Source organism: Takifugu rubripes, chromosome 19, assembly GCF_901000725.2.
Source record: "Takifugu rubripes chromosome 19, fTakRub1.2, whole genome shotgun sequence".
Taxonomy (NCBI): Eukaryota; Metazoa; Chordata; class Actinopteri; order Tetraodontiformes; family Tetraodontidae; genus Takifugu; species Takifugu rubripes.
The window spans coordinates 60852-78273 of NC_042303.1; the positions used below are offsets into that span (position 1 = coordinate 60852).

General features: G+C 45.6%; 1 protein-coding gene, 1 long non-coding RNA gene and 8 other non-coding genes across 10 annotated transcripts; 1 reads left to right on the plus strand and 9 right to left on the minus strand.

Annotated features, from left to right (window-relative positions):
• Positions 1-1302: 1302 nt before the first annotated feature.
• Positions 1303-1944, minus strand: LOC115247026 (serine protease inhibitor A3K-like). Its single transcript, XM_029827532.1, has 2 exons — positions 1724-1944; positions 1303-1641 (listed from the first exon to the last, which is right to left on the minus strand). Exons 1-2 carry the CDS (start codon positions 1799-1801, stop codon positions 1447-1449), a joined length of 273 nt encoding a protein of 90 aa, XP_029683392.1. The 5' UTR covers positions 1802-1944; the 3' UTR covers positions 1303-1446.
• Positions 1857-5851, plus strand: LOC105419605 (uncharacterized). The gene is made up of 2 exons (XR_003886121.1): positions 1857-1968; positions 5407-5851. It is a non-coding gene; the product is annotated as an uncharacterized lncRNA (long non-coding RNA).
• A 2643-nt stretch (positions 5852-8494) lies between these two features.
• On the minus strand, positions 8495-8613 carry LOC115247062 (5S ribosomal RNA). Its single transcript, XR_003886157.1, has one exon. It is a non-coding gene; the product is annotated as a 5S ribosomal RNA (ribosomal RNA).
• A 1062-nt stretch (positions 8614-9675) lies between these two features.
• Positions 9676-9794, minus strand: LOC115247063 (5S ribosomal RNA). Its single transcript, XR_003886158.1, has one exon. It is a non-coding gene; the product is annotated as a 5S ribosomal RNA (ribosomal RNA).
• Positions 9795-10885: 1091 nt separating this feature from the next.
• LOC115247049 (5S ribosomal RNA) lies at positions 10886-11004 on the minus strand. The gene has a single exon (XR_003886144.1). It is a non-coding gene; the product is annotated as a 5S ribosomal RNA (ribosomal RNA).
• Positions 11005-12094: 1090 nt separating this feature from the next.
• LOC115247050 (5S ribosomal RNA) lies at positions 12095-12213 on the minus strand. The gene has a single exon (XR_003886145.1). It is a non-coding gene; the product is annotated as a 5S ribosomal RNA (ribosomal RNA).
• Positions 12214-13299: 1086 nt separating this feature from the next.
• On the minus strand, positions 13300-13418 carry LOC115247051 (5S ribosomal RNA). Its single transcript, XR_003886146.1, has one exon. It is a non-coding gene; the product is annotated as a 5S ribosomal RNA (ribosomal RNA).
• Positions 13419-14483: 1065 nt separating this feature from the next.
• On the minus strand, positions 14484-14602 carry LOC115247064 (5S ribosomal RNA). The gene has a single exon (XR_003886159.1). It is a non-coding gene; the product is annotated as a 5S ribosomal RNA (ribosomal RNA).
• A 1062-nt stretch (positions 14603-15664) lies between these two features.
• On the minus strand, positions 15665-15783 carry LOC115247066 (5S ribosomal RNA). The gene has a single exon (XR_003886160.1). It is a non-coding gene; the product is annotated as a 5S ribosomal RNA (ribosomal RNA).
• Positions 15784-16875: 1092 nt separating this feature from the next.
• LOC115247052 (5S ribosomal RNA) lies at positions 16876-16994 on the minus strand. The gene has a single exon (XR_003886147.1). It is a non-coding gene; the product is annotated as a 5S ribosomal RNA (ribosomal RNA).
• Between the last annotated feature and the right edge of the window lie 428 nt (positions 16995-17422).

Here is a 17422-nt window from a genome sequence, read left to right on the forward strand (position 1 = left end):
AGATTCCCCTCAGAAAGATGATTACGGTGCCAAAGGTCATCACCGGGGTAACCAGGAAGAGGCAGAGTCGGTCTACTGTACGAGCGATGCCGCTCCAGTTATCCTTCTCCTGTCAGGACCAGACATTTACGCCACTTTTGATCTTTTTAAATCAGACTTTGGGTTGAGGACTCTGTTTGAACCATCTGACCTGATTGCAGCGCGGTGTCTTCCCCTCTGGACTGCATGAACTCTTTTATTTCACTCAAAAGGGACAAAAAAGGAAGCAAAATCCGTCCCCTGCTGAGCCATCGGATTTCTGTGTGTAGCAGCAGGTCACCATATTCAGTTGGCAGCTCCTCCAACAGAACCTTGAATGTTCTGAGCTGTTTCGCTCTGGAGCGGATGCTGTTTCTGATCTTCACCACAGGAGTCATCACGTGCTCAAAGCCCATCACTCTGGCCCCGTCTGTAGTCGGCCGCTCATAGCGGGAGCCCCGTCTGTAGTCGGCCGCTCACAGCGGGAGCCCCGTCTGTAGTGGGCCGCTCACAGCGGGAGCCCCGTCTGTAGTGGGCCGCTCACAGCGGGAGCCCCGTCTGTAGTGGGCCGCCCCGTCTGTAGTCGGCCGCTCATAGCGGGAGCCCCGTCTGTAGTGGGCTGCTCATAGCGAGAGCCCCGTCTGTAGTGGGCCGCTCATAGCGGGAGCCCCGTCTGTAGTGGGCCGCCCCGTCTGTAGTCGGCCGCTCATAGCGGGAGCCCCGTCTGTAGTCGGCCGCTCATAGCGGGAGCCCCGTCTGTAGTGGGCTGCTCATAGCGGGAGCCCCGTCTGTAGTGGGCCGCTCACAGCGGGAGCCCCGTCTGTAGTGGGCCGCTCACAGCGGGAGCCCCGTCTGTAGTGGGCCGCTCACAGCGGGAGCCCCGTCTGTAGTCGGCCGCTCCTAGCGGGAGCCCCGTCTGTAGTCGGCCGCTCACAGCGGGAGCCCCGTCTGTAGTCGGCCGCTCCTAGCGGGAGCCCCGTCTGTAGTCGGCCGCTCACAGCGGGAGCCCCGTCTGTAGTGGGCCGCTCCTAGCGGGAGCCCCGTCTGTAGTGGGCCGCTCACAGCGGGAGCCCCGTCTGTAGTCGGCCGCTCCTAGCGGGAGCCCCGTCTGTAGTCGGCCGCTCCTAGCGGGAGCCCCGTCTGTAGTGGGCCGCTCACAGCGGGAGTCCTGTCTTTAGTCGGCCGCTCCTAGCGGGAGCCCCGTCTGTAGTGGGCCGCTCACAGCGGGAGCCCCGTCTGTAGTCGGCCGCTCATAGCGGGACCCCGTCTCAAACCAGATTAAAATTGTGCTATTCAGCCACCTATTTTATTTTTAGAGCTGATTCAGAAACATTCTAATAAAGTGAGACTCTACAAGGCAAATATTTCTTTTTTAAGGCTCTTTATATGTGATGCAATTCTTATTGAGCAAAACAGGCATTTAGTGCATCAGATGTTTGGGTTGGTAATCTTGCCCATGAAGAGGATATTATCTGAGCTGTGGTCAGTGATGATAACCATGAAGGGACGATTAAACTTCAGGACTGGAACATAATAATAGGAGTGAAGTGTTATTGTGATGCCTGTAGCAGCTGCGGCAGTGGCTCCAGCCTCATCGACATCCAGGGTAGCTTGATGGACAACCTACAAGAAATACCAGACATAATTAATTGTCAGAAAGAAATCTGTGCTCATTGTTGATGCTGTTCCTGTTTTCCATCTTTACCTCTGAGACTGCCAGTTGTTGCCCCTCTGCAATACCACTCAAGTCTGCCCTGTCACCAAACATGTCTACCATCCCCATTTCAGTCAACACAGTCTTCAGTGAGTATGACGTTTTGATGGAGAATTTGGGAATATAAACACTGTATTTCCTGGGGAACAGACACAACCATGAGGTGACGGACAGGAGCCAACCGCCACATCAATAACCAAGAGTTAGCCGTTGAGTCTCCATTTTACTTCCTCCTGGTAACGTATTGCGTCACTTCCTGTCTTCTCAATCGTTCGTTGGTTGCATTGTGCACGGTGTGTTGTATTCACTTAATATTGAACACTTGGTGTGTTGTATTCACTTTACTTAAAATTTGAACACTTGGGACATTCCAGTCACCCGATAACAACAGTGAGAAACAACCCATATGAAACAAATACAGGGCTTCGCCGATTATTCGCCTCAGGTCTCGGTGCCCAGCCATGTCTCAACTTGTCTAAGCCTGTTTGTGTGTGTAAGTGTGTTGTATGCATGTGTGTGTGTCCTTTTCTTGATTCTCTTGTTCTCTTTGCTGTTTTTATCCTTTGTGAGGCACTTTGTGCTACCTAGCGTATGAAAAATGCCATATAAATAAAGATTGATATTGATATTAGCGTTAGCATGGCCTCACCGTCTGTTCCACCCGGTGTCTTTGTCTGTTCAGCGTGTGAAATGTTTAGTTACTCCTCTGCCTCCCTTAGTGAAGGGAATAGGTGCAGAAAGTGTAGTTTATTTATGGCTATGGAGGCGAGACTTAGCGAGCTTGAGACGCGGTTCCGCAGCTTGGAGTTAGCTGGAGTTGCGTCAGGTAGCCAGGAGAAGCTAGCTGCTGCGGAGCCGCCTAGCGTAGCTTCAGCTAGCGGTCCCCCAGCAGCAACCGAGCAGCCGGCTAGCCAGGGCGGCTGGGAGACGGTTCGCAGGAAGCGTAGCCCAAAACAAAGGCCCACGGTGCCCCACCACCCGCTTCCTGTGGCTAACTGCTTTTACCCACTCGGCGACACACCCGCTGAGAAACCGACCCTGGTAACCGACTCTGTTTTGCGCTACGTGAAGCCGACTCCAGCGACCATAGTTAAGAGCATTCCGGGGGCCGGAGCGGGCGACATAGAAGCAAATTTACGGCTGCTGGCGAGACGTAAACGTAAATTTGGTAAAGTTATTATTCACGTCGGAGCCAACGACACCCGGCTTCGTCAGTCGGAGGTCACTAAAATTAACTTGGAGTCGGTGTGTAACTACGCAAAAACGATGTGGGACTCCGTTGCATTCTCTGGTCCCCTCCCCAATCTGGCCAGCGAGGAGATGTTTAGCCGCATGTCGTCGCTGTCACGGTGGTGCCCCGATAACCAGGTGGCCTTTAGACAGTTGGAACACTTTTTGGGGAAAACCTGGTCTGATCAAGAGAGACGGTGTCCGTCCCACACGGGATGGTGCCTCTCTCATTTCTAGTAATTTGGCTAATTTTATTAGACCTAAAGTGACCTGACAATCCAGGGTCCAGACCAGGATGCAGAGGTGTAGTCTTACACACCTCTCTGCTGCTTCCTTAGAACCCTCATCCACCAACAATAATATATTTAACACTATAGAGGTAGTCTCTGTTCCACGGTTAAAAGTTCCCCAAGCACAGAGCAGGGGAGCGGTCAATCACCATAATCTTATTAAAATTAATACCAAAGTACAAGTTGGAGAAACTAATATCACAATTATCCAGTTCATTTGAAAGCCTGACTCTTGGCATCACTCATCTGAACTGGAAGACAAAAAAGCCACTTCTGTTTGTAGTTGTATATCGGCCCCCTACTGGGCCACATTCAGAGTTCCTGTCTGAGTTCTCTGATTTCTTATCTGACTTGGTCCTTAGAACGGACAAAGTCATTATCATTGGAGACTTCCATATGGACGTTATAAATGACAGCTTCAGAAATGGCTTCATTTCATGACTTGAGTCAGTTGGTTTCCTCCAGCAGATAAACCAACCTTCCATATCCAACCTTTTTTTTTATCTCTAAAGTTCTTGAGAAGGTGGTGGTGACTCAGTTACTGGAGCACCTGCAGAGGAACAGCCTGTTTGAGATGTTTCAGTCAGGCTTTAGAGCTCATCACAGCACAGAAACAGCACTTCTTAAAGTCACTAATGATCTTCTCATAGCTTCCGATCATGGGCTGGTCTCTATGCTGGTTCTGCTGGACCTCAGTGCTGCTTTTGATCCAGTTGATCACAGCATCCTGTTACAGAGACTGGAACATGTGATTGGGATTAAAGGGACAGCACTAGACTGGTTTAGATCATATTTATCTGATAGATACCAGTTTGCTCATGTCCATGGTGTTCCCTCCTCATACAGTAGGGTTAGCCATGGAGTTCCTCAAGGTTCTGTACTCGGACCAATCCTCTTCACCTTGTACATGCTTCCCTTAGGGAACATTATTCGGCAGCATGGGATAAATGTTCATTGTTATGCTGATGACACTCACGCTTTATTTATCCATGAAAGCAGAGGAGACAGAGAAGTTAGTGAAGCTTCAGACCTGTCTTAAAGACATAAAGTCCTGGATGTCTTCAAATTTCCTCCTCCTTAACCCAGGAAAAACTGAGGTCACGGTGTTTGGTCCTGAACCTCTCAGGGATAGATTAGATCACATGATCACTCTAGATGGTATCTCATTAACATCTAGTCTCTCTGTGAGGAATCTAGAAGTAATTTTTGACCAAAATCTCTCCTTCAACTCACACATTAAATTAGTCTCTAGAAGTGCCTTTTTTTACCTGAGGAACATCACAAAGATCAGGAAGCTACTGACCCACCATGATGCTGAAAAGTTAGTCCAGCATTTGTTACTTCCAGGCTGGATATTAGAGTTGAAACAGAGCAACCCAGCAAAACCCTGCGTGAATCAACAAAAGACACAAACACAGGTACCTTGCAAGGGAGAGCGAGCAGCAGTTCACTCTGGAACACCCTCCGTCGCTCTGCTGCTCCCCTGCAAATCTCCTTCCTTTATTCACATCAGCTCATTATCCATGTGGAATTTTCACCTTCTCCCAAGATGCTTTTAGGGTTTCAGATAACAACCTCACAGTAAATCTGGTGCTCTGGACAAGTGTACTAAATCTAGAGAGGTGAAAAACACTGTTTCTTCTCCATGCACTTAGGTGCTAAACATACAAATGCATTTAAATGATAACAATATAATAATTATTCTCTCTCTCACATACGCACACATACACACACATACACACACATTTGCTGTAGAAAACACTGATAATGAGCACATTTGACATTAGGCCCCTCACCTGAACATTTCAGTAGGGTTGATGTTCACCTGTTTCATGTCAGTGAAGACATCAGAGGCATGGAACCTGCATCCATCCTCACTGGCAGCCAGTGTTTGGAGTGGGATCAACTATCAAAATTCAGAACCAAATCATGTCTGTGTTTGAACCTGTAGCCTCCTTTTAGCTGAGCTGGTGGTACCGTCACTACTAACGTACCGTTACAGCTGCTACGGGGACATTTGGGGGTTCTCAAAAGGGGCCCCGTTACCTGCTCCACTAGTTGCTGTAGCTCAGAAACACGTCTTTAGCTGTCTCCCGTCTGTAATGTCCAGATGGGACAGTTAATGGATTAATGGAGAACCTTTCTGTGTTCCAGCCCAACGGTCGGAGCAGGGAGTGCATCTTCTCAGAGATAGTGCTGGAAAACAATTACACAGCTCTGCAGAATGCTAAGGTTGAAGGCTGGTACGTTGCCTTCAGTCGGAAAGGGAGGCCCATCAAAGCCTCCAGGACAAGGCAGAACCAAAGAGAGGTCCACTTCATCAAGAGGCTCCACGCAGGCCCCCCTCCCTTCCCCAACATGGACCAGAGCAAACACTTTGAGTTTATCTGCTTTTCAGCCACAAGTCGAGCAAAGCGCAACAGGAAATCAGACACCGTTTCCTAACAGCGAGACAAAAGGAGGCAGATATATAACAGATCCAACTTTATTTTTGTATATTTTCATGCAAAAATGTACATTGAAATATGGCTTTAACACAATAATTGTAATAATATTCCTGTAAAATGGTGCTGTGTAAATAAAGAAAGAATAAAGGAAAGTGACAAATTGATTTTGGAGGCTTGTTTCAGAGGTGAACAATGATGGTGAGTAAGACACAGAGAGGGATGAGTAGAGGGAAATCTCTACCCATATAAGCTGTGATCTTTTGAAGACAATTCAGATCATTTCTGTTTGCAGTATCCTGCACGGTAGGAAATCTGGAACTACTTTATAAAAACCAACACTGCCACCTGCTGGACATATGGTGCATGTACACTTAGATTTATCTATTTAAATGACCACGAAAAGAGAACTCTGAACATCATAGATTGGCCAGAGATGATCAACTGTCAGCCACAGAAGCAGGAGACGTCCACGCATTGTTACTAACAGTGCACAGTGACTGTGGTGGGACGTGGAGATGCTGGGAGACGTTTGGTGGAGCGTCTGGTCCAGTAGGAGGTGTTTGGAATGAACCAGGGTCTGGTCCAGGAGGAGGTGTTTGCAATGAACCAGGGTCTGGTCCAGGAGGAGGTGTTTGCAATGAACCAGCGTCTGGTCCATGAGGAGGTGTGTGGAATAAACCAGAGTCTGGTCCAGGAGGAGGTGTTTGGAATGAACCAGCGTCTGGTCCATGAGGAGGTGTGTGGAATAAACCAGAGTCTGGTCCAGGAGGAGGTGTTTGGAATGAACCACTGTCTGGTCCATGAGGAGGTGTTTGCAATGAACCAGGGTCTGGTCCATGAGGAGGTGTGTGGAATAAACCAGAGTCTGGTCCAGGTGGAGGTGTTTGGAATAAACCAGAGTCTGGTCCAGGAGGAGGTGTTTGGAATGAACCAGGGTCTGGTCCAGGAGGAGGTGTGTGGAATAATCCAGGGTCTGGTCCAGGAGGAGGTGTGTGGAATGAACCAGGGTCTGGTCCAGGAGGAGGTGTTTGGAATGAACCAGGGTCTGGTCCACGAGGAGGTGTTAATAACCTGGTTTGCAGCACAGTGGATGGACTCATCTGTTGCTCCTGCTGTTGCACACTGGCTCTGCTCTTGCTCAAGGTCATCAGCATCAATGTCGCACATGCAGCCGAAGCTGCGGGTCGTTGTTTTGAAGGCCTGAGGCGGAGCCGTCGTTAACACATGTAACTCCTCGCCGCCCTTATCATCGCGTTGGGGTTTTGGATCTACCTTCGGCCTCTGATGGTCACCTGATGCCTCAGTCCCCATGAAGGCAACGGACAGCGGCTCAACAAGAGTTGACTGGACCGGTTTGGACGGCTTTGACCCAACTGGAGTGTTTCCCTCTCCGCCTGTGCTCAGTCTGGGCAGCGCCACACAGGGATCTGAATCAAGGGTGGGCCCGACACCACGTGTTGGGTTCCTAAGAACCTCAGGTTCCTCCTTACATCTGCTGTCTCCTTTAAGCTCTGCATCCAACCATGCATGCTGGGTTCCTGCGGTGGTGTGCTGCCTGTGCTCCACCATCACCGTCCTCCATCCACTGTAGTGCAGGAAGTCTGACAGACTGCTGATGTCGCTGTCGCTGTCTCTCCACTCGTCAGTCTTACTACAGTACAGCAGCACCCCATCTTCTGCAGCCTGAAGCCTGATCGGACGAGATCGGGCGTTCTCAGGGTGGTATGGCCGTAAGCGAGAGCAGGTACAAGAAAATGGCCTTTTGAAGTTAATACACTCAAACTTATTTTCTTGAAACACTTATTCTGGTGGAGGTTGTCCATTTTGCTTTGTCACCGTCCAAACATCAATGTTGGAGCAGCCTCCAATCCATTCCCCCCCAAAAAGAAAAGGCTATATAGCCTATGAGCGTCATATCATCAAATCTGCCTAGAACGGCTCTTGGATGAGAGGTGAAACGCCTTCAAAAAAATCAAACAAGATTCAACTCCGATAAATGAAATCAACTTAAAAGCAATCGGCCATGGCCGGGAATCGGTGCCATGGCCGGGAATCGATCCCGGGCCGGTGCGGGCCAGTTGACAATTGCTGTAACAGACAACCTGACTGAAACCGCCTGAAGACCCCAGAGGGAGAGTTCGAATCCAGCTTTGGGCATTATCAAATAGAAGATATTTGATTGAAAAATTCACGATCATAAAAATGTTTAAAGAACATAGCAGTGTCTGTGAGGTTTATGAGCCACAAATGCTGCTCTTTTTAGGAGCACAGCCATCTATTAAACTGTAGTTTGTGTCATAGAATAGTTTTATTGACAAATTTTAAATTGCAAGTAGCAGATATGATCAGGGAAATGCAACGTTATCTTCTTATTCTGTTCCAAATAATCTGATGAGATAGGTGTGGAGTTAATTCAGTTGGGGATAAACAGATGGAATATTAGTGTTGTTAGTATGATACTTGAGTTCTTTAGAAATTGTTTTCAATTCAAGAATCTGCCGCCTTGAGTTGGCTTTTTCTGAAGACAAAAATATTGACAATAGTGTGGACCAAAGTGGGAAATTCAATTTTATTTAGACACACACACACAGGCACGCATGGACGGACGCACGCACGCACACGCACACACACACACACACACACACACACACTCATAAAATATTAAATCTCAAACGATGTACAATAGTGCAACATTAAATCTCAATGTTAGAAGTACTTAAGAAGTGAATTACATCTGGCTGGATAATTATCAGGAACACTGGCGGCCTCTGCTGACCCAGTGGAAGAGTGCAAAATGCTTACAGCACCTGGTATTCCCAGGCGGTCTCCCATCCAAGTACTAACCAGGCCCGACCCTGCTTAGCTTCCGAGATCGGACGAGATCGGGCGTTCTCAGGGTGGTATGGCCGTAAGCGAGAGCAGGTGCAAGAAAATGGCCTTTTAAAGTTAATACACTCAAACTTATTTTCTTGAAACATTTATTCTGGTGGAGGTTGTCCATTTTGCTTTGTCACAGTCCAAACGTCAATGTTGGAGCAGCCTCCAATCCATTCCCCCCAAAAAGAAAAGGCTATATAGCCTATGAGCGTCATATCATCAAATCTGCCTAGAACGGCTCTTGGATGAGAGGTGAAACGCCTTCAAAAAAATCAAACAAGATTCAACTCCGATAAATGAAATCAACTTAAAAGCAATCGGCCATGGCCGGCAATCGGTGCCATGGCCGGGAATCGATCCCGGGCCGGTGCGGGCCAGTTGACAATTGCTGTAACAGACAACCTGACTGAAACCGCCTGAAGACCCCAGAGGGAGAGTTCGAATCCAGCTTTGGGCATTATCAAATAGAAGATATTTGATTGAAAAATTCACGATCATAAAAATGTTTAAAGAACATAGCAGTGTCTGTGAGGTTTATGAGCCACAAATGCTGCTCTTTTTAGGAGCACAGCCATCTATTAAACTGTAGTTTGTGTCATAGAATAGTTTTATTGACAAATTTTAAATTGCAAGTAGCAGATATGAACAGGGAAATGCTACGTTATCTTCTTATTCTGTTCCAAATGATCTGATGAGATAGGTGTGGAGTTAATTCAGTTGGGGATAAACAGATGGAATATTAGTGTTGTTAGTATGATACTTGAGTTCTTTAGAAATTGTTTTCAATTCAGGAATCTGCCGCCTTGAGTTGGCTTTTTTTGAAGACAAAAATATTGACAATAGTGTGGACCAAAGTGGGAAATTCAATTTTATTTAGACACAAACACACACACACACAGGCACGCATGGACGGACGCACGCACGCACGCACACGCACACACACACACACACACACTCATAAAATATTAAATCTCAAACGATGTACAATAGTGCAACATTAAATCTCAATGTTAGAAGTACTTAAGAAGTGAATTACATCTGGCTGGATAATTATCAGGAACACTGGCGGCCTCTGCTGACCCAGTGGAAGAGTGCAAAATGCTTACAGCACCTGGTATTCCCAGGCGGTCTCCCATCCAAGTACTAACCAGGCCCGACCCTGCTTAGCTTCCGAGATCGGACGAGATCGGGCGTTCTCAGGGTGGTATGGCCGTAAGCGAGAGCAGGTACAAGAAAATGGCCTTTTGAAGTTAATACACTCAAACTTATTTTCTTGAAACACTTATTCTGGTGGAGGTTGTCCATTTTGCTTTGTCACAGTCCAAACGTCAATGTTGGAGCAGCCTCCAATCCATTCCCCCCAAAAAGAAAAGGCTATATAGCCTATGAGCGTCATATCATCAAATCTGCCAAGAACGGCTCTTGGATGAGAGGTGAAACGCCTTCAAAAAAATCAAACAAGATTCAACTCCGATAAATGAAATCAACTTAAAAGCAATCGGCCATGGCCGGGAACCGGTGCCATGGCCGGGAATCGATCCCGAGCCGGTGCCGGCCAGTTGACAATTGCTGTAACAGACAACCTGACTGAAACCGCCTGAAGACCCCAGAGGGAGAGTTCGAATCCAGCTTTGGGCATTATCAAATAGAAGATATTTGATTGAAAAATTCACGATCATAAAAATGTTTAAAGAACATAGCAGTGTCTGTGAGGTTTATGAGCCACAAATGCTGCTCTTTTTAGGAGCACAGCCATCTATTAAACTGTAGTTTGTGTCATAGCATAGTTTTATTGACAAATTTTAAATTGCAAGTAGCAGATATGAACAGGGAAATGCTACGTTATCTTCTTATTCTGTTCCAAATAATCTGATGAGATAGGTGTGGAGTTAATTCAGTTGGGGATAAACAGATGGAATATTAGTGTTGTTAGTATGATACTTGAGTTCTTTAGAAATTGTTTTCAATTCAGGAATCTGCCGCCTTGAGTTGGCTTTTTTGAAGACAAAAATATTGACAATAGTGTGGACCAAAGTGGGAAATTCAATTTTATTTAGACACAAACACACACACACACAGGCACGCATGGACGGACGCACGCACGCACGCACACACACGCACACACACACACACACACGCACGCACACACACACACACACACACACTCATAAAATATTAAATCTCAAACGATGTACAATAGTGCAACATTAAATCTCAATGTTAGAAGTACTTAAGAAGTGAATTACATCTGGCTGGATAATTATCATGAACACTGGCGGCCTCTGCTGACCCAGTGGAAGAGTGCAAAAAGCTTACAGCACCTGGTATTCCCAGGCGGTCTCCCATCCAAGTACTAACCAGGCCCGACCCTGCTTAGCTTCCGAGATCGGACGAGATCGGGCGTTCTCAGGGTGGTATGGCCGTAAGCGAGAGCAGGTACAAGAAAATGGCCTTTTGAAGTTAATACACTCAAACTTATTTTCTTGAAACACTTATTCTGGTGGAGGTTGTCCATTTTGCTTTGTCACAGTCCAAACGTCAATGTTGGAGCAGCCTCCAATCCATTCCCCCCAAAAAGAAAAGGCTATATAGCCTATGAGCGTCATATCATCAAATCTGCCAAGAACGGCTCTTGGATGAGAGGTGAAACGCCTTCAAAAAAATCAAACAAGATTCAACTCCGATAAATGAAATCAACTTAAAAGCAATCGGCCATGGCCGGGAATCGGTGCCATGGCCGGGAATCGATCCCGGGCCGGTGCGGGCCAGTTGACAATTGCTGTAACAGACAACCTGACTGAAACCGCCTGAAGACCCCAGAGGGAGAGTTCGAATCCAGCTTTGGGCATTATCAAATAGAAGATATTTGATTGAAAAATTCACGATCATAAAAATGTTTAAAGAACATAGCAGTGTCTGTGAGGTTTATGAGCCACAAATGCTGCTCTTTTTAGGAGCACAGCCATCTATTAAACTGTAGTTTGTGTCATAGCATAGTTTTATTGACAAATTTTAAATTGCAAGTAGCAGATATGAACAGGGAAATGCTACGTTATCTTCTTATTCTGTTCCAAATAATCTGATGAGATAGGTGTGGAGTTAATTCAGTTGGGGATAAACAGATGGAATATTAGTGTTGTTAGTATGATACTTGAGTTCTTTAGAAATTGTTTTCAATTCAGGAATCTGCCGCCTTGAGTTGGCTTTTTTTGAAGACAAAAATATTGACAATAGTGTGGACCAAAGTGGGAAATTCAATTTTATTTAGACACAAACACACACACACACAGGCACGCATGGACGGACGCACGCACGCACACACACGCACACACACACACACACACACGCACGCACACGCACACACACACACACACTCATAAAATATTAAATCTCAAACGATGTACAATAGTGCAACATTAAATCTCAATGTTAGAAGTACTTAAGAAGTGAATTACATCTGGCTGGATAATTATCATGAACACTGGCGGCCTCTGCTGACCCAGTGGAAGAGTGCAAAAAGCTTACAGCACCTGGTATTCCCAGGCGGTCTCCCATCCAAGTACTAACCAGGCCCGACCCTGCTTAGCTTCCGAGATCGGACGAGATCGGGCGTTCTCAGGGTGGTATGGCCGTAAGCGAGAGCAGGTACAAGAAAATGGCCTTTTGAAGTTAATACACTCAAACTTATTTTCTTGAAACACTTATTCTGGTGGAGGTTGTCCATTTTGCTTTGTCACAGTCCAAACGTCAATGTTGGAGCAGCCTCCAATCCATTCCCCCCAAAAAGAAAAGGCTATATAGCCTATGAGCGTCATATCATCAAATCTGCCTAGAACGGCTCTTGGATGAGAGGTGAAACGCCTTCAAAAAAATCAAACAAGATTCAACTCCGATAAATGAAATCAACTTAATAGCAATCGGCCATGGCCGGGAATCGGTGCCATGGCCGGGAATCGATCCAGGGCCGGTGCGGGCCAGTTGACAATTGCTGTAACAGACAACCTGACTGAAACCGCCTGAAGACCCCAGAGGGAGAGTTCGAATCCAGCTTTGGGCATTATCAAATAGAAGATATTTGATTGAAAAATTCACGATCATAAAAATGTTTAAAGAACATAGCAGTGTCTGTGAGGTTTATGAGCCACAAATGCTGCTCTTTTTAGGAGCACAGCCATCTATTAAACTGTAGTTTGTGTCATAGCATAGTTTTATTGACAAATTTTAAATTGCAAGTAGCAGATATGAACAGGGAAATGCTACGTTATCTTCTTATTCTGTTCCAAATAATCTGATGAGATAGGTGTGGAGTTAATTCAGTTGGGGATAAACAGATGGAATATTAGTGTTGTTAGTATGATACTTGAGTTCTTTAGAAATTGTTTTCAATTCAGGAATCTGCCGCCTTGAGTTGGCTTTTTTTGAAGACAAAAATATTGACAATAGTGTGGACCAAAGTGGGAAATTCAATTTTATTTAGACACAAACACACACACACACAGGCACGCATGGACGGGCGCACGCACGCACGCACACACACGCACACACACACACACACGCACGCACACACACACACACACACTCATAAAATATTAAATCTCAAACGATGTACAATAGTGCAACATTAAATCTCAATGTTAGAAGTACTTAAGAAGTGAATTACATCTGGCTGGATAATTATCATGAACACTGGCGGCCTCTGCTGACCCAGTGGAAGAGTGCAAAAAGCTTACAGCACCTGGTATTCCCAGGCGGTCTCCCATCCAAGTACTAACCAGGCCCGACCCTGCTTAGCTTCCGAGATCGGACGAGATCGGGCGTTCTCAGGGTGGTATGGCCGTAAGCGAGAGCAGGTACAAGAAAATGGCCTTTTGAAGTTAATACACTCAAACTTATTTTCTTGAAACACTTATTCTGGTGGAGGTTGTCCATTTTGCTTTGTCACCGTCCAAACATCAATGTTGGAGCAGCCTCCAATCCATTCCCCCCAAAAAGAAAAGGCTATATAGCCTATGAGCGTCATATCATCAAATCTGCCTAGAACGGCTCTTGGATGAGAGGTGAAACGCCTTCAAAAAAATCAAACAAGATTCAACTCCGATAAATGAAATCAACTTAAAAGCAATCGGCCATGGCCGGGAATCGGTGCCATGGCCGGGAATCGATCCCGGGCCGGTGCGGGCCAGTTGACAATTGCTGTAACAGACAACCTGACTGAAACCGCCTGAAGACCCCAGAGGGAGAGTTCGAATCCAGCTTTGGGCATTATAAAATAGAAGATATTTGATTGAAAAATTCACGATCATAAAAATGTTTAAAGAACATAGCAGTGTCTGTGAGGTTTATGAGCCACAAATGCTGCTCTTTTTAGGAGCACAGCCATCTATTAAACTGTAGTTTGTGTCATAGAATAGTTTTATTGACAAATTTTAAATTGCAAGTAGCAGATATGATCAGGGAAATGCAACGTTATCTTATTCTGTTCCAAATAATCTGATGAGATAGGTGTGGAGTTAATTCAGTTGGGGATAAACAGATGGAATATTAGTGTTGTTAGTATGATACTTGAGTTCTTTAGAAATTGTTTTCAATTCAAGAATCTGCCGCCTTGAGTTGGCTTTTTCTGAAGACAAAAATATTGACAATAGTGTGGACCAAAGTGGGAAATTCAATTTTATTTAGACACACACACACAGGCACGCATGGACGGACGCACGCACGCACGCACACACACGCACACACACACACACACACACACACACACACTCATAAAATATTAAATCTCAAACGATGTACAATAGTGCAACATTAAATCTCAATGTTAGAAGTACTTAAGAAGTGAATTACATCTGGCTGGATAATTATCAGGAACACTGGCGGCCTCTGCTGACCCAGTGGAAGAGTGCAAAATGCTTACAGCACCTGGTATTCCCAGGCGGTCTCCCATCCAAGTACTAACCAGGCCCGACCCTGCTTAGCTTCCGAGATCGGACGAGATCGGGCGTTCTCAGGGTGGTATGGCCGTAAGCGAGAGCAGGTACAAGAAAATGGCCTTTTGAAGTTAATACACTCAAACTTATTTTCTTGAAACACTTATTCTGGTGGAGGTTGTCCATTTTGCTTTGTCACAGTCCAAACGTCAATGTTGGAGCAGCCTCCAATCCATTCCCCCCAAAAAGAAAAGGCTATATAGCCTATGAGCGTCATATCATCAAATCTGCCTAGAACGGCTCTTGGATGAGAGGTGAAACGCCTTCAAAAAAATCAAACAAGATTCAACTCCGATAAATGAAATCAACTTAAAAGCAATCGGCCATGGCCGGGAATCGGTGCCATGGCCGGGAATCGATCCCGGGCCGGTGCGGGCCAGTTGACAATTGCTGTAACAGACAACCTGACTGAAACCGCCTGAAGACCCCAGAGGGAGAGTTCGAATCCAGCTTTGGGCATTATCAAATAGAAGATATTTGATTGAAAAATTCACGATCATAAAAATGTTTAAAGAACATAGCAGTGTCTGTGAGGTTTATGAGCCACAAATGCTGCTCTTTTTAGGAGCACAGCCATCTATTAAACTGTAGTTTGTGTCATAGAATAGTTTTATTGACAAATTTTAAATTGCAAGTAGCAGATATGAACAGGGAAATGCTACGTTATCTTCTTATTCTGTTCCAAATAATCTGATGAGATAGGTGTGGAGTTAATTCAGTTGGGGATAAACAGATGGAATATTAGTGTTGTTAGTATGATACTTGAGTTCTTTAGAAATTGTTTTCAATTCAGGAATCTGCCGCCTTGAGTTGGCTTTTTTTGAAGACAAAAATATTGACAATAGTGTGGACCAAAGTGGGAAATTCAATTTTATTTAGACACAAACACACACACACACAGGCACGCATGGACGGACGCACGCACGCACGCACACGCACACACACACACACACACACTCATAAAATATTAAATCTCAAACGATGTACAATAGTGCAACATTAAATCTCAATGTTAGAAGTACTTAAGAAGTGAATTACATCTGGCTGGATAATTATCAGGAACACTGGCGGCCTCTGCTGACCCAGTGGAAGAGTGCAAAATGCTTACAGCACCTGGTATTCCCAGGCGGTCTCCCATCCAAGTACTAACCAGGCCCGACCCTGCTTAGCTTCCGAGATCGGACGAGATCGGGCGTTCTCAGGGTGGTATGGCCGTAAGCGAGAGCAGGTACAAGAAAATGGCCTTTTGAAGTTAATACACTCAAACTTATTTTCTTGAAACACTTATTCTGGTGGAGGTTGTCCATTTTGCTTTGTCACAGTCCAAACGTCAATGTTGGAGCAGCCTCCAATCCATTCCCCCCAAAAAGAAAAGGCTATATAGCCTATGAGCGTCATATCATCAAATCTGCCAAGAACGGCTCTTGGATGAGAGGTAAAACGCCTTCAAAAAAATCAAACAAGATTCAACTCCGATAAATGAAATCAACTTAAAAGCAATCGGCCATGGCCGGGAACCGGTGCCATGGCCGGGAATCGATCCCGAGCCGGTGCCGGCCAGTTGACAATTGCTGTAACAGACAACCTGACTGAAACCGCCTGAAGACCCCAGAGGGAGAGTTCGAATCCAGCTTTGGGCATTATCAAATAGAAGATATTTGATTGAAAAATTCACGATCATAAAAATGTTTAAAGAACATAGCAGTGTCTGTGAGGTTTATGAGCCACAAATGCTGCTCTTTTTAGGAGCACAGCCATCTATTAAACTGTAGTTTGTGTCATAGAATAGTTTTATTGACAAATTTTAAATTGCAAGTAGCAGATATGAACAGGGAAATGCTACGTTATCTTCTTATTCTGTTCCAAATAATCTGATGAGATAGGTGTGGAGTTAATTCAGTTGGGGATAAACAGATGGAATATTAGTGGTTGTTAGTATGATACTTGAGTTCTTTAGAAATTGTTTTCAATTCAGGAATCTGCCGCCTTGAGTTGGCTTTTTTTGAAGACAAAAATATTGACAATAGTGTGGACCAAAGTGGGAAATTCAATTTTATTTAGACACAAACACACACACACAGGCACGCATGGACGGACGCACGCACGCACGCACACACACGCACACACACACACACAACACGCACGCACACACACACACACACACACACTCATAAAATATTAATCTCAAACGATGTACAATAGTGCAACATTAAATCTCAATGTTAGAAGTACTTAAGAAGTGAATTACATCTGGCTGGATAATTATCATGAACACTGGCGGCCTCTGCTGACCCAGTGGAAGAGTGCAAAAAAGCTTACAGCACCTGGTATTCCCAGGCGGTCTCCCATCCAAGTACTAACCAGGCCCGACCCTGCTTAGCTTCCGAGATCGGACGAGATCGGGCGTTCTCAGGGTGGTATGGCCGTAAGCGAGAGCAGGTACAAGAAAATGGCCTTTTGAAGTTAATACACTCAAACTTATTTTCTTGAAACACTTATTCTGGTGGAGGTTGTCCATTTTGCTTTTGTCACAGTCCAAACGTCAATGTTGGAGCAGCCTCCAATCCATTCCCCCCAAAAAGAAAGGCTATATAGCCTATGAGAGTTCATATCATCAAATCTGCCAGAAACGGCTCTTGGATGAGAGGTTGAAACGCCTTCAAAAAAATCAAACAAGATTCAACTCCGATAAATGAAATCAACTTAAAAGCAATCGGCCATGGCCGGGAATCGGTGCCATGGCCGGGAATCGATCCCGGGCCGGTGCGGGCCAGTTGACAATTGCTGTAACAGACAACCTGACTGAAACCGCCTGAAGACCCCAGAGGGAGAGTTCGAATCCAGCTTTGGGCATTATCA